This window comes from Oncorhynchus nerka, linkage group LG7 (genome assembly GCF_034236695.1).
Source record: "Oncorhynchus nerka isolate Pitt River linkage group LG7, Oner_Uvic_2.0, whole genome shotgun sequence".
NCBI classification, from domain to species: Eukaryota; Metazoa; Chordata; class Actinopteri; order Salmoniformes; family Salmonidae; genus Oncorhynchus; species Oncorhynchus nerka.
Window position 1 is genome coordinate 80978040 of NC_088402.1, and position 17338 is coordinate 80995377.

Genomic DNA, 17338 nt, shown 5'->3' on the forward strand with positions numbered 1-17338 from the left:
CTGTCATTGACACTTCCTTTCTGTTATTAACCTAAACGAACAATGCCTTGTCTCTGTTTTGTCACATTTATTTATCTTGAAACGTTCTCCTCTCAGCTCCTTTATCCTCAGATTTACACAGTGAGTACATCCTGTGATGTGTAATACAAGGTTATACACCCCCTTGTGGAGTAACTGACATCATATTTGTGGATTATATCTACTTTTGGGTCTTTGCAGCTATTGCTCCTATACCTGCCTGTGTAATAATGCAGTAAACAATAGCAACTAACAACACTTTATTGATGCTATTATTAACATAGAAATGTATATACAAATGTAGTAATGAATGCATAGTAATGAGTTATCCAGTCCAGGTAAGTGTTCCATCTTCCCATAGTACCTTCATTCTGGATACTCAATAGATCCTAGAAGAAGGAATAGCCTGATTGTTGAGAGAGGGAGACTATACTATATTCTATCAGCTCCATATTTTGGAAATCATTCAAAGATTACATTAAACCTGACCAGTGTTGTGTGCAGAATAGGATCATCAGGCACATTGGAGAAGAGCAGAATAATAGCAGTGGGTGGGGGACTTGAAATGGGTACAAAATCAAATAAATTAAAAATAAAAAGGAAACAAACTGAATGTCATTGTTCCAGTTAGCTCACAGCTGTGGAGCTATTCCATCCAGGAGATTATCCTTGAGATAGAAGGGGCAGATTAGAATGCACACACTCATCAAATCAGACCAAAGGGAGAAGCCCAACGACATAATATCACCCACCTTTTACCATTGTTGACCAATCACAGCAGTGTCAGATTGTCAGAGAATCCCGACCAATCCCTGCCCTCAAAAATCCAATGAATCCTGCTAAAATTGAGTGGGAGTTAGGTAATCCTGTCAGGGCAACCAGTATTTTAATCGCCTATTTCGTTATGAAAACCAAACCAGCACAACCAATCATTTATGGTTAGTTAGTTCATAGCCAGAAAAACTATTCTTCTGATCTGAGAGAGATCTCTGAGAGCAGATATTTTAATAGAAAGTTGAACAGTCTGTACTGGTGTAGGCCTCATAAATATTGATTCAATGTGGACAGACAGATGGACAGACATGTTTTCATCAATTAAAAAATTGGGGTGAAATTCGGTATGGTGAACGGTTGTGAGACACGAACATGTTTTGGTCTTGGATGTGACAAAGTCAGGACTCAGGAGTGAATGTTGAGACATGTTTATTGTGTACAATGTTGCAAAACATTGTGCAACATTGCATTGTTTAATATGCATCATTTTTGCTCAACCAATGGATACTCTTACCCAGCGAAATCCAACATACAGAAGTATGAAGTGTCACGTATGAGTGTCTTGATCAAGATATAGCAACAGGGCCTTGAATTTGATCCAAGCATTAATGCCCACATCCAGAAAAGAGGAATCAGAGATGCCTAATATCCTACCTAGAATTAGGCCTAAGTGCAACAATAACTAAATTGCCAGAAGAAGCATTTTGGACTGGGAAAAGACATTATTGGTCCAAGCATATAAATGATAGTCAAATGGGAGTTGCAGTGGTGTAGACCAAAGTGAGAGAGCACATGATCCTTCTAGAAACTCAACTGTGGTTGATTGATTCCTCTGAAAACATGCAAGATCAGTGGGACATACTGCCATGTTCTCAGATAAGGGCATGGTAGTGCATAGCCAGGAGACAGGAGTCACCATGGAGCTGCATGCCATTATGGGCCAGTGCTATACAATGGGAAAGTAACATACTAGGACTCTAGGAAGGGTGAAGGGGTCATTCAAGGCAAGAAGCCTACCGATTCAACAGGAGAAGTAGGACTGAATCTGGGCATGTGTGAGAGAAAGAGGCAATTATAGCAATGAATACCATACCCTTTCGAATGTCACACGATAGCCAATGTATCCTCCTAAAATCTAACATACAATAGAGGCATCCAAAGCCAATCATATTCCATTATTGTTTCATGCGCTCTTCTATACACAACGTGCATGGACATTGACGAGTCACAGTTTTGCCTTGTTAATGAATTTGCATTGGGCTCAGTCTGATGATCTAACATATGGTGTAAAAAATGATTTTCAAAATCTCGTCCTACAAGTTCAAAATCAGAATATGCTATCCACTAAAATATTATAACCCTGAAAAAGTTAAGATAGCTATAACTAGTTAAGATAACAACTTGGAGAGGCGCGTACAGAACGCTCCCTTGCAGACATGAGAAATGTTGTTGTTTTAGCGACTTGACGGAACATACACACGGACACACTAGTGGTGATCCGGACAGGAATAGCTCGCTAAAGTTAAGACGTTAGGTGTCGAAAACATTGTTTCAGATAATGTCTGAAAGTTTAACGTTAATAAATTGAGATATTACCCAATTTTGGGTCGAATATCGGATGCCAACTTAATGCAAGTCCGAACCAGTAAAATGCAGAGAAGCTAGTTAACTTGTGCCGTTAGTTAGCTAACGTTATCTGTCTATCTAATTTAGTTACCATCAACTACTAAACATTCCCCTATGTTTCGGAACATTGGGCTGTCGATCGTGCATTTTTATGGAAGATTGGCTATAATTTTATATTCGTCGACCATTGCTTTTTGTTTAACAATTTTCACGGCGTGTTAGCAACTGGCCATCAACTCTTGTCTTTCGAGCTCCGTGTTAGTTATCCAGCCACACTCCGTGCACTTCCCCCACTCACCTCATTCTCCAGCCTGCAAGCCCGCTAAGTAAAATGAGGCAAGCATCAACCATTTAACTGTGTAGACTACTACAAATATGGATCGTTTGGATGTATGAGGACACAACCATCTCATTGTAAGGTGAGTCGTTTGGTTGAATAACATCACTAACGAACTTGTTTGACGAATCAATTTCTCTGACCTTTAAGGCTAGCTAGGTTGTAGCTAGCTAACGTTAAGTTCGTTGATCAGGATGGCTAACGTCTAGCTAGCTAACGACACTAAGTTAACTAGCTACTCGCTAACACGAATTAATATAATAATTCACTCAAATTACATTAGCTAACGTAAATGTAAGCTACATATTTAGTTCAACTGAACACCCTTATTATTTCAACTGCGTAGCTAGCCAACTGAGTGAGTGCCTTAGTTGGCAGGCGACCTAACTATCTTGTTTCCTAGTTAGCTAACTAGCATGTAACTTTGCTAGCGAGTTTACCTAACGGTTAATGCCAACAAGCTTTTGAGGTTTTGGAGTTGCCGTTTTGGACGCATTGATTTGAGCTAGCTAGCAATCAAGGTGGAGTTCTCTGGTTTATAAGTGTGTTGTCAGTGGCTTTCAGTTATGTGGTCTGAGTTTACAGTAATCATCATAGTGTTCGCTGATAGATTATAGCTAGTTATTGGGTTTGGTTACATGACGGATAACTACTAGATAGTTACATGGCTGTGTAGTAACGTTAGGTAGCAGTGGAACATTGTACTGTAATAGTCTCCCTTCAGTGCAGGGGAAATGGACTAGTCCCCCAATAACTATTCAGAGTTATTTCAATCACACAGCTAGTAACGTTAGCTATATGATTCAAACTATGTGCCATTTTTGATGTTGATGTGTAAATCGCACTCTGCTCATTTTCATGGCAAGTTGTGCAAATTGTGTTCTGAACACAACCGATTGCATTGGAACATATTGTTACGCAAGTAACTAACCATGGATTGCTGTAAACACAGGTAGCCTATAACACTGGGATTTGTGAGTTTCTGCTTCAAGGCCCAAGTTAGTGACACATTTGTTGAATGGGATACGCCAAAGTAACCCTCCATGTGGCTACCCATTTGTGCACTACACGCACACACACATACGCGTACATTACATCATTAGGTGGACGCGAGGTACATTTGATTTGTTGTTAGCTAGTGTTTCACACTTCACAGTAGAGGAGGTTTGTACAGACATTGTCTTCTCAGCTCTCATCCAATCCCCTATTTTTCATTCATTTTAGGGTTAAGGCATAGCTATACACAACAATTAGTGTGGACCATTTGACATAAGACCACTTTGAAAACTGAAAACGTCAGGCAGATTTTGGAATAAACTGTTGTTGGGCTCATTCGGGCTGCAGCCATTACTGGAGGAGGTGGTATGAGCTCAATGCTTTCCTTAGTTTTACAGAAAGTTGTGTGGCTAGAACTGGTTTAAACGCTCACTAAATATGTCATATTACTACATAGTTGGAAATTTTGTTTTTTTTCATCGTTAACATATCACAAATCGATTACTCTTACAATTGTGGATTTTTTAAATTATTAATGTACCTTTAGCCCGTATAATTTAGTCGGAACTATGCTGCACAGTGATAGGGTTTTAGCACGATTTTGACAGTTGCAACAGGAAGTAATGTACAAGGAAGTTGTATTTTCTTTGTGTATCTCGGTTTAGGGTTGTTTTATTTAAAGAAAACAACATTTCAGTTCCTATATTTTGTTATTTTTCCATACATGACTTATGTGGGTTTGGATTATGCATTTCTGGCAAAACAAAGATGGAAATGTCTTCAAACATGTATTATTTATTTAGTTAGCTAGTCACTGACACGCTATTTTCATGCAGAGTTTGCGAATCCCGAGTAACGTTAGCGAGCTACTTTGTTAGCAAGAATGCTACCAGTTAACGACGTAGCTAACGTTAGCTAGCTTGCGGTTTCAACTAAATTGAGGACATAAACAGCCATATTCATTCATCTAGATTGGATCGCGGTTAATCAATTACGTGTTTCAAAATTATGCATTTAGTATCCCATGCATATAGCTAAAGGTTTGTATTAAATACGCTTCTTGCTAGCTATATTTATTATTTTATACAGTTCTTGTGAATTTGTCACGTCTGAGGTTATACGCTAACGTTAGCCAAATCAGCTAGCTGACGTCGGCTATCTATTTTAATCTAGCTGTTATACTGCAGCAATGTGAAATATTGGGCTTTGCTGGGCACAAAGGGAAATTGAGCCTCGCTGGATTTTGCGATTGGACGTCAGATAGCATAAATGTGACTACCGGTAGTTGTTATTTCCCGCGTACGACTGTGGTAAATAATGTGTGTATTTAATGTTTTTGTTGTTAATTTTGGTAAATTATGATGTGCCTTACCTCTAATATTATTCGGCAACTTTGTTTACGTTTCAGGCCTCTGTCAAGGAGATCAGGAGAGGGGATGGACGAGCAGAAATCAAACTGCGAAGAAAATGACTCTGAACCGACAGGTACAATAACATACCTGCTGTGGTGTCAGAAAAAAAGTAGTAGTTGCTAATTATAATAATTCTTTATTTTTCAATTTGTTGCATGTATTTTCATACAGTAGCTTATTGGAATGTTCTTTAAAATTGAAGACAAATATAGGTTAAATTGGTAAAACATGTGGGCTAATGCCTTTCCCAGCTGATGACAGCGCCCCTATGGAGCAGCCAATCCCCTCAGAGGGGGAGTCAGAGGCCCCTCTGGCTGCAGAGGACTCCTCTGAAACGGTTGCTGCCTCTTCCAGCACAGATGTGTAAGTCCCTTCTCAGATACCCTAACAAAGGCATAGTGCTAGAAAAAAAAAAAAATTCTTAGTCAACATTTCAAATGATAATTTTTGGCAATACCTATATGTTAACAAGTCATACCCATATAACATTCACCACAAAATATTGATTTTTCAAACAAACTCCCACTGTGCTGCCAAGAGTTGGTAAATATCCTCAGATCATGAGTGCTGTAGTGCACTGCCCAGCATTACATGGGAGACATGCAGTTAGAGGTGTACTCCCAAATAGTCTTAGCTGGGTTTTATATTTTCTGTGTTTGTTCATGTTGGAGGAGTATAATATGGAATAGAATTGAATTGAGTGCTTTAGTAATATTACTTCTTGATCCACAAGCTAGGCCTTATTTGGATCCATTTAACTGCATGCTGTCTGTCTAATACTGAGTCTCTGCCTGCACAGGGAGAGCAGTGTAAGGGTCTGTGTTCTATGTAACTGTGTGGAGCGCAGCCTGCACGGACAACGGGAACTCAGACATTTTGGGCCATTTTCCTCCCGGCCAGCCCTGGAGCCCTCCGCTTCCTCACTGCCAGGGCCCGGGAATGATGACCTGTCTTCCATCGGATTCTCAGACTCCGACGCATCCTGTCTGGCAGCACTCTTTGATGACACAGGTGGGATGCTGCTGTTACTCTGTTATTATCGATGCATAGTTACTTTAATAACTCTACCTACATGTACATGTCCTCACCAGACATCACCGGCAACAACGTTGCCTATGGGCACAAACCCACTGCCGCTGGACCAGACAGGACTAGCAAAAAGTGCACGGTTTTTTTTCACCAGGGGTGATGGTCAGATTTGTGTTTATCGTCAAAGGAATGAGCGTTACACCGAGGCCTGTAATCTGGAGTGTGATCGATTTGGAGGTGGAGGGTCTGGGGCGGTGTGTCGCAGCATCATCGGACTGAGTTTGTTGTCATTGCAGGCAATCACAATGCTGTGCTTTACAGGGAAGACATCCTGTTCCCTCATGTGGTACCCTTCCTGCAGGCTCATCCTAACAAGACCCTCCAGCATGACAATGCCACCAGCCATACTGCTCGTTCTGTATGTGATTTCCTGCAAGGCAGGAATGTCAGTGTTCTGCCATGGCCAGCAGTCTGGGACCTGTTGGATCGGAGGGTGAGGGCTAGGGCCATTCCCCCCCAGAAATGTCCGGGAGCTTGCAGGTGCCTTTGTGCAACTGACAAATCTGGTGCAGTCCATGAGGAGGAGATGCACTGCAGTACTTAATGCAGCTGGTGGCCACACCAGATACTGACTGTTTACTTTTGATTTTGACCCCCGTTTGTTCAGGGGCACATTATTCCATTTATGTTAGTCACATGTCTGTGGAACTTGTTCAGTTTGTTTCAGTTGTTGAATGTTGTTATGTTTATACAAATATTTACACGTGTTAAGTTTGCTGAAAATAAACGCAGTTGACAGTGAGAGGACGTTTATTTTTTTTCTTGAGTTTATTACCTCATTTACCTCGACTTACCGGTGCTCTGTACCCCTGTACATAGCCTTGCTATTGTTATTTTACTGCTACTCTTTAATTATTTGTTACTTTCGTTTCTTTTTTAAGGTATTTTTCTTAACTGCATTGTTGGTTAAGGGCTTATAATTAAGCATTTCACTGTAAGATTGTATTCGGTGCATGTGACAAATTTGATTTGATTTCAAACATCTCATCACATTTTGATTTAGTTTTTTACTTCGAGTTGCCTTCTTGGTCAGGTCTTCTTTGAGAAAGAGGTATTTTGACCTCAATGGGACTACCTGGTAAAATAAAGGTTAAATTAAAATACCTTATACCCACCGTTGATATTATACACAGTGTGCACCCTGCACAGTAAACCTATCCCAAAACCATATTGGAAAGGGTTTAATCAAAATTCTCTAGGCATTTGTTTTTGATCAAATCCCATTTCATCTCCCATTTTTTGTTGTAGTTTTAAAGCAAATTGATTGATCCAGGAGAGATATAATCCTGATCAGAAGCGAGGAACCATACAGATGAGAAGTGTCTAATGGTGTGTTGTGGTGAACAGGGGGCTGCTGGGTGCATCACTGGTGTGCTGTGTGGTCAGAGGGAGTGAAGGAGGCTGAGGAGGAGCTGGAGAATGTGGACAAGGCCGTCATCTCAGGGACACAACGGGTAGGTTAAACAAATGACACCTCTTGATAGAAATCTGTGCAAGCTCTGAAGTCACAATTTGGCGATTGTTCTTGGAATAAACATGTAGGCACCCTAGAGAGGTACAGTTGAAGAACAAAATGTATATATATACACCATCTGGAAGTAATAGTTAAGAATTATAATTCATTTCAATTGTGGGGTTCTGAAATTCTTCCTACTGGCACTATCTCTGACCCGTAACCTTGACCCGTAACCTTGTCTTTGAACCTTCCTTCTAGCTGTGTGAATATTGCAAGCGTCTGGGTGCTACCATCCGCTGCCATGCTGAGAGCTGCTCACGGTTCTACCACTTCCCCTGCTCTGCTGCCAGCGGCTCCTTCCAGTCCATGAAGCTCCTGGCTCTCCTCTGTCCAGAGCACGTGGACAAGGCTGAGGAGATGGGTAAGGACACCTCCCAATCTAGTTGAGGTCAAAGCCTAAACTCGATTATTAGGTTATGCTTTGTAACAGTGAGGTGTGTGTCCTCTGTGCTTTGTGTAATGATTTGGTCACTTGGTTTGCTAACTATGGTTTGTCTGCCCTCCAGCGGGTGAGGAGGCGTGGTGCGCTGTCTGTGATTCTGCGGGGGAGCTGCTGAACCTGCTGTTCTGTACAGGCTGTGGGCAGCACTACCACGCCTCCTGTCTGGAGATCAGTGCCACGCCCATACAGAGATCAGGGTGGCAGTGCCCGGAGTGTAAAGTGTGCCAGACATGCAGGTGAGTGTCTCTTTGCTGCCCAATCTCACATTACACATTTTTTGGTAATATTTTTGTTTAAAATGGGAAAAGCTCTCAATTCTTTAGTTGTAAAATACATTTTTTGTGCACTGAATTGATGTGGGATTTGGGAGACTGTGAAGAGCTGTTCCTGAACACTATCTACCATGACCATCTACTACCACATGCTCTCAATCAGTAGGGGCAGGGGTTTCCCTAATCATGTGACATTACCAGGGGGAAAAAGTCTTGGCAGTTGTCAAAGTCTATTGGGTCTTAGAAACGAGGCATGTAGCTGTCATTGAATAGGTAGACTCTGGAGGGTAAAATTTGGGTTCTCACATTTTCCAGGCAACCAGGGGAAGACTCCATGATGTTAGTATGTGATGCCTGTGATAAGGGCTACCACACCTTCTGTCTCCAGCCAGCCATGACCTCTCTTCCCTCCGACACATGGAAGTGCAGAGTAAGACCATGTCTCACCTCCACTGACGATAGTCTCCTCTGTTAGAAAAGAAGGATAACGGTGCACTATAAAGGACTATAAGTCCTTTCCCATATGTTGACCATGTCTTACTGTAAATGGTTCATGTTATTGCTTTGTTTTAGTTTTTTTAGAGGTTTTCAATGGAAACATTTGAATGACAATTACTTCTGTAAATTAAAATAAGGGTATGCAGAAATATAATATTTTTCCAGTACGTGATAAATTTTGAAAATGTAGCAGTTTGTGTTTCCTGTGTGAATTACTCATTTAATTTCCCCCATGTATTCCTCATATCAGAGGTGTCGGGTGTGTGTGGACTGTGGTGCTCATGGTCTGACGCTGCCCGGCTCAACCCACTGGTTTGACAACTATGCCGTGTGTGAGGGCTGCCAACGTACCCGCAGCTCTATGTGTGGTGTCTGCAGCAAAGCCTCGGAACCACCCGTCATGCTGCTGCGCTGCATCAACTGCCTCAGGTACGTCTCCTGCCCCAGGTACGTCTCCTGCCCCCAGGTACGTCTCCTGCCCCCAGCGTCTCCTGCCCCCAGGTACGTCTCCTGCCCCCAGGTACGTCTCCTGCCCCCAGGTACGTCTCCTGCCCCCAGGTACGTCTCCTGCCCCCAGGTACGTCTCCTGCCCCCAGGTACGTCTCCTGCCTCAGAATGATTCAATTGGCAAGTTAATAAACCTTTTTCATCAAGTTGTCACACTGTATTTGACAGTGACCCGGCCTATAGAGCAACAGCAGACGTCGATAACTACCACTATTTATGTAGCATTTGGCCCACTCTAATTCATCCATTCTTGACCAATCCTCTGTCATCTCCCTAGGTGGGTTCACAGTGAATGCTCCTCTATATCAGAGCCACCTGAGGAAAAGTGTATCTGTTCGCTCTGCCGAGACAGAGAGCCTCTGGCAGACCCTGTCACAGAGACAGACATGGTGGAAATGCAGATTACAGAGAAAGACCGGTCTGAGGTGACGATAGAAGGACAGACTGACACATTGGCTGAGATGACACTCCAGACAGAAGCAGCGGGTGAGGTGACGATAGAAGGACAGACGGACACATTGGCTGAGATGACACTCCAGACAGAAGCAGCGGGTGAGGTGACGATAGAAGGACAGACTGACACATTGGCTGAGATGACACTCCAGACAGAAGCAGCGGGTGAGGTGACGATAGAAGGACAGACGGACACATTGGCTGAGATGACACTCCAGACAGAAGCAGCGGGTGAGGTGACGATAGAAGGACAGACGGACACATTGGCTGAGATGACACTCCAGACAGAAGCAGCGGGTGAGGTGACGATAGAAGGACAGACGGACACATTGGCTGAGATGACACTCCAGACAGAAGCAGAGGGTGAGGTGACGATAGAAGGACAGACGGACACATTGGCTGAGATGACACTCCAGACAGAAGCAGCGGGTGAGGTGACGATAGAAGGACAGACTGACACATTGGCTGAGATGACACTCCAGACAGAAGCAGCGGGTGAGGTGACGATAGAAGGACAGATGGACACATTGGCTGAGATGACACTCCAGACAGAAGCAGCGGGTGAGGTGACGATAGAAGGACAGATGGACGTGTCCAAGATGACCGGGATACATACGAAGACCAAGTCGGACGAGGAGGTGCCCATGGAGCTGGGTACGTTGACTGGACTGCTTTCTGTTGTCCTTGATAAAAGGGTCTACAGATATTGATTAAAGGGTCTACAGATATTGATTAAAGGGTCTACAGATATTGATTAAAGGGTCTACAGATATTGATTAAAGGGTCTACAGATATTGATTAAAGGGTCTACAGATATTGATTAAAGGGTCTACAGATATTGATTAAAGGGTCTACAGATATTGATTAAAGGGTCTACAGATATTGATAAAAGGGTCTACAGATATTGATAAAAGGGTCTACAGATATTGATAAAAGGGTCTACAGATATTGATTAAAGGGTCTACAGATATTGATTAAAGGGTAGAGTTGACTGCTCCATCTCTGATAGAGCAAAATGATTAACTCTACCCTCGTTTATCTTATCTAAGACACCCTGACTCAATGTAATTTCTGGGATGCACTAAAGAATGGTATAGAATCTGAGTGTATGGTGTTAGTGGTGTGATGAAGCTGATTTAGTCTTTTCAACAGGGACTGGGGCTGAAGTGGTAGAAACGACAGGGGTAGAGGAGGGGCCTCAGCTGGGAACGGAGGAAGTCCCTGCAGAACAGCCCATGGGTCAGGCTGAGGTTATAGAACAATGTGAAACAACTGAACAACAGGAGGCTTCTAGTTTACCTGTGGATGAGAGGCCAGAGAAGGCTCCTAGTCTGCCACCCCAACCCCAGGTCAGCCATGTCCTTGAGTCTCCGGAGTCACCAGAACAGCAACCGCCACAGTGGCCAGAGCCAGCAGCAGTAGTAGAGCTGGGCCCTGTGCACAGAAAGGAGAAGAATGGGGAGAACCAGGGAGTCAAACCCTCAACACAGCAGCAGACCAAACTGGAGGAGAAGAGAAGCAGTGAGGGCATGTCTACCACCTCGCCAGAGTCACCAGCCCCTCCCATCTCCACGCAAGAGGTGGAGCATGTTTCCGTGGACACAGATGAGGTGGGGCTAAAGGAGGAAGCCGCAAGGAACCCAAAGCAGGAGCGCTCAGGGTCTCCTCCTGCTCCACGTGCTGACACACAGGAGGCTGTTCCTACTGTGGACATGGAGGTCAGGGCTACTCACTCCGAGGAAGAGGAGGAGTTTGGAGAACAGGAGGAGCAGGGGAAGGATGCAGACAGAGAGGGTCATCATAGTCATCACAGAAGGGTCAAGATCAAGCAGGAACCCCAGGAGCAGAGGAAGCCTGATCAGCTCCTCCTGGATGAGATGTCCAATCAGAGCCATCCGAGTCACGGGGACGAGAGCAGTTCTGGCTTCCTGGGCTCCCCGACCGAAGGGGAGGCAGAGCCCGATGCACAGCTCTCCATGGAGCTCAGCCTTATACCCACCGAACGCTCGCGTTCCGACTCCCTGCTCACTGAGACAGACGATTCGCTGCCCTTTGACCCCCTCAAACCAGACGGGGAGAAGAAGAGGAGAGGCTCGCCGGGACGATCCAGGGTCAAACAGGTAAGGTCCAGTAACAGGTCATAGACAGTTAGACTTTGGAATGAGTGTTAACTGCCATGGAGCAGAAGGCCATTTCACAGTGATAATGAGCTTCTCTGCAAACACTTCTGTGTTGGGTGATAGCTAGATTCAGTATGTGAGGTATTGGCATGGTTGGTGTTGGTCTTTTCAGGGGCGGGGCAGCAGCAGTTTCCCGGGGAAGCGGCGGCCTCGTGGTGGTGGTGGCGGCGGTGGAAGGGGCCGGGGAGGTAGGAACCGCCTCAAAGCCATGGCCTCCTGCATCGACGCGTTCCTGGTGAGTTGAACTGACCGACGATACATAAACATTCAGACACTTTCATCCATCCATCATCCATCCATCCACTCACTCATTGGATTGTGTCATCAAATGTTGACATTGAACTTTACAATATATACAACCCACAGCAGCAATTTATCACAGAGATCTTGAATGTTTGGAGCTTGATCTCTGTCTAAAGTTAATTCGACACAAACCACTTGATTGGAACTTGACTTTATCAGAATGTAATACATTCTATGTATAATACTTTCCCAGTGGTGGAAAAAGTACCCAATTGTCATACTTAAGTAAAAGTAAAGATACCTTTTTATACAAAAGGACTCAAGTAAAAGTGTAAGTCACCCAGTAAAATACTATTTGAGTAAAAGTATTTGGTTTTAAATATACTTAAGTATCAAAAGTAAAAGTATAAATAATTTCACATCTTTTATATTAAGCAAATCAGACGGCACGATTATTATTTTTTTAACAGATAGCCAGGATAGCTCCGCAACACTCAGACATCATTACAGATAGCCAGGGGCGCTCCGCAACACTCAGACATCATTACAGATAGCCAGGGGCGCTCCGCAACACTCAGACATCATTACAGATAGCCAGGGGCGCTCCGCAACACTCAGACATCATTACAGATAGCCAGGGGCGCTCCGCAACACTCAGACATCATTACAGATAGCCAGGGGCGCTCCGCAACACTCAGACATCATTACAGATAGCCAGGGGCGCTCCGCAACACTCAGACATCATTACAGATAGCCAGGGGCGCTCCGCAACACTCAGACATCATTACAGATAGCCAGGGCGCTCCGCAGACATCATTACAGATAGCCAGGGGCGCTCCGCAACACTCAGACATCATTACAGATAGCCAGGGCGCTCCGCAACACCAGACATCATTACAGATAACACTCAGACATCATTACAGATAGCCAGGGCGCTCCGCAACACTCAGACATCATTACAGATAGCCAGGGCGCTCCGCAACACTCAGACATCATTACAGATAGCCAGGGGCGCTCCGCAACACCGCAACACTCAGACATCATTTACAAACAGCCAGCAACACTCAGACATCATTACAGATAGCCAGGGGCGCACCGCAACACTCAGACATAATTTACAAACAGCCAGGGGCGCACCGCAACACTCAGACATAATTTACAAACAGCCAGGGGCGCACCGCAACACTCAGACATAATTTACAAACAGCCAGGGGCGCACCGCAACACTCAGACATAATTTACAAACAGCCAGGGGCGCACCCCAACACTCAGACATAATTTACAAACAAAGCATTTTGTATTTATTGAGTCTGCCAGATCGGAGGCAGTAGGGATGACCAGGGATTTTCTCTTGATGAGTGCGTGAATTCTTGTCCTGCTAAGCATTCCAAATGTAACAAGTACTTTTGGGTGTCAGGGAAAATGTATGGAGTAAAAAGTACATTTATTTTCTTTAGGAATCTAGTGAAGTAAAAGTTGTCAAAAATATAAATAGTAAAGTACAGATACTACTTAAAATGACTTTTTAAGTATTTTTACTTAAGTACTTTACACCACTGTTCCTTTCCCCAGCTGAGCATGACAGCAGCAGACACTGGACTCAGTAAAGAGGAGGAGGAGGGGGAGGAAGATGAGGCTATGCAGAACACAGTGGTGCTTTTCTCAAACACTGATAAATTTGTCCTGCTTCAGGTAATGGCTTCATGTTTTTCCGTTTGACATTTTCCGGTTACCCTGTGGCATTTACCATGTCAGATAGTCTTAGACATTTGAGAACCTTTGCTGTAACTCAAGCTGACAGGGTTTTTTCTTCTCTCTCTCTCTTTCTCTCTCCAACAGGACATGTGTGTGGTGTGTGGCAGTTTTGGGAAAGGTGTGGAGGGGCAGCTTCTGGCGTGTGCTCAGTGTGCCCAGTGTTACCATCCATACTGTGTGAACAGCAAAGTAAGCATTCAACCTCTTTATTCTTTAGAACTTGTTATTTAAGCAGACGCATTCGCCACGGATAGTCTCCCTAATAATAAAACATGTCATTGTTATAGCACCTTTTGCATACCTATAGATGCTTTACAGTAGGCCACTATAAGAAATCAAAATCAAGGGTTCAAGTGTTGCAACAACACATCTGGCTTCCTGATGACATTTTCAGGAATGAAACATGTAAATCTCTTTTTGATTTTCCACACTATGCCCCTCTTGTCTCCCTCCTACAGATGACTAAGATGATGCTGCGTAAGGGCTGGCGTTGTCTGGAATGTATCGTGTGTGAGGTGTGTGGCAAAGCCTCAGACCCGGCCCGCCTGCTGCTCTGTGACGACTGTGACGTCAGCTACCACACCTACTGCCTGGACCCGCCCCTACACACTGTTCCCAAGGGCGGGTGGAAGTGCAAATGGTACAACTCTTTCATTCATTTAACCTTTATTCATGCAGGTTATTCTCATTGAAAAATAACATCTATTTTACAAGAGACACCTGTTTTCAGACGGCAGCCAACTCTCACCATCCATGACACTCCCTGTTCAGTCATTTTGGATCTGAAAAGGTACAGATGAAAATGAACTGAAATGGGGAGTCTGCATGATATGCATAAAAGTCCTGCTGCTAAGCTTGAAAGTTCAGTCCTCTGCCTCACTCTGTCCATAACATCCTCTTCCATCTCTGGATTTCACCTGAATTTTGACTTGGTCTGATAGGTGATGAACTTTAACCTGATGGCTCATTGGCCTATTTGCTATTGTCAATCAAATGTACTTGTACACCCCTTTTTTAAAAAGGTTGTTTTGGTTGTTCCCTGTTTAGGTGTGTGTCCTGTATGCAGTGTGGTGCCAGCAGCCCAGGGTTCCACTGTGAGTGGCAGAACAACTACACCCACTGTGGCCCCTGTGCCAGCCTGGTCACCTGCCCTGTCTGCAGGGAGAACTTCATGGAGGAGGAGCTGCTGCTGCAGTGCCAACACTGTGACAGGTGGGTACCACTCATTACAACTACACAAACATACATACAGTAGATATCTGAAAGATTGTTTCCAGTCTCGTACTTCTCATCTGTGGGTTGCGGCTGTTTACACAGAGCCCTGTGAATTCTCTCTGAACACTGCTTCAGGGAATACTTTTCTCGCTGCATGTAGTGCTGAAAGGTGCGGCCCCCCCCATGGACTCACACTGGTCCCTTCTAGTGCTGGTGGCTTGTCAACCAGTACAGAGGGAAGATTAGTGTTCTGCCTGAACACTAGTTGGTATGGGCTGACACATTTTTAGTCTGACACATTTTTGCTGGTATCTTAACTCTCTTGGTAGAATGGACAATTCTCCCATCTCCAAATGTGAAAGCTCTGTTGCTTGGTGTGTCCTTCATATGTTGTACTTCTTTCATTTTTAGTTTACTGACATGGCTATCAAGCGATTTTGCACCACACACTGTCCGTGTACATGCAGTTTCAATCACAGCATATCCTAAGGTTTCAACTATAAAGATCTCAGTATCAGAAGCAGATTGGTTTGGAAACAGTGTAATGTAACTGCTCTATCTCTGTGTTTACATTTTCCTCTGTTTAATTTGTTCATTTTTATGAGAACAGTCTTTTAACCCAATGGTAAGTGCATTGACAAATGGCACATTTTGATCTCCTTCCATACCGGTCCTGTGGATATTTGCCCGGAAATTGCGCCCTCTTCTGGTTGTCTTGAGAACGTGACTTGTTGGTGCCTTTTCTCTGCTGCTCAGTGAAACTCACTTGCATTCCATCTGTTATTGGCCTGACAGACGTATTTTCACCAAAAATGTTTATATTGCTGACAAAAGTCAGCACAGTACAAGCAGTCAAAGCCAACGGTTTCTGCCTACCATACAGACAGGCTGTATCTAGCAACTTGAAAGATAACACTGCATCCAGGAGAACCATGTTGTACTTGTGCATCCTATTGTACCTCTGTTCCAAATCAATGATGTAGTCCGTTATTGCAACCTGGAATACCTCTAGTGTCACGGGCCGGCTCAAAGCCTGTGGCAAAAATGAGGGGACGCGAACAACAAGTATAGGCCAATCAAAAGGTTCTTTATTATAAACCAAAACTATTAACTTTAAACAAAGAAAAAGGAATGAGGTGTGAAAGTATCATAATGTAAGGTGTATGTAAAGTGCAGGGATACATGAATCTGTGTGTGTGATTGACTGAGTGAAAACTATGCAAAACTACAAACAAAACAGGATGAGAGAGAGAGAGAGAGAAAGAGAGAGAGACGGTCTTTCTTTCTCTTCTTTAAGAAATACAGAATCCAGTTTCCCATACCGTCATCCATCAAATTTTATTTGTCACATACACATGGTTAGCAGATGTTAATGCGAGTGTAGCGAAATGCTTGTGCTTCTAGTTCCGACAATGCAGTGATAACCAACAAGTAATCTAACTAACAATTCCAAAACTACTGTCTTATACACAGTGTAAGGGGATAAAGAATATGTACATAAGGATATATGAATGAGTGATGGTACAGAGCAGCATACAGTAGATGGTATCGAGTACAGTATATACATATGAGATGAGTATGTAGACAAAGTGGCATAGTTAAAGTGGCTAGTGATACATGTATTACATAAGGATGCAGTCGATGATGTAGAGTACAGTATATACGTATGCATATGAGATGAATAATGTAGGGTAAATAACATTATATAAGGTAGCATTGTTTAAAGTGGCTAGTGATATATTTACATTTCCCATCAATTCCCATTATTAAAGTGGCTGGAGTTGGGTCAGTGTCAATGACAGTGTGTTGGCAGCAGCCACTCAATGTTAGTGGTGGCTGTTTAACAGTCTGATGGCCTTGAGATAGAAGCTGTTTTTCAGTCTCTCGGTCCCAGCTTTGATGCACCTGTACTGACCTCGCCTTCTGGATGATAGCGGGGTGAACAGGCAGTGGTTCGGGTGGTTGATGTCCTTGATGATCTTTATGGCCTTCCTGTAACATCGGG

The 17338-nt window shown here is 43.7% G+C and overlaps 1 protein-coding gene across 1 annotated transcript in view; it reads left to right on the forward strand.

Annotated features, from left to right (window-relative positions):
- The first annotated feature begins 2271 nt into the window (after window positions 1–2271).
- The window catches only part of LOC115132488 (histone-lysine N-methyltransferase 2D-like), a 51699-nt gene continuing 36632 nt past the window's right edge, over window positions 2272–17338 (forward strand). The window contains 16 exon segments of the mRNA XM_065020854.1: window positions 2272–2837; window positions 5160–5236; window positions 5415–5526; window positions 5963–6174; window positions 7600–7706; window positions 7967–8129; window positions 8275–8446; window positions 8798–8912; window positions 9231–9409; window positions 9765–10594; window positions 11093–12060; window positions 12233–12355; window positions 13936–14055; window positions 14203–14307; window positions 14577–14758; window positions 15166–15330. Coding sequence (XP_064876926.1) covers window positions 5188–5236; window positions 5415–5526; window positions 5963–6174; window positions 7600–7706; window positions 7967–8129; window positions 8275–8446; window positions 8798–8912; window positions 9231–9409; window positions 9765–10594; window positions 11093–12060; window positions 12233–12355; window positions 13936–14055; window positions 14203–14307; window positions 14577–14758; window positions 15166–15330 — 3602 coding nt within the window. The 5' untranslated portion in view covers window positions 2272–2837; window positions 5160–5187.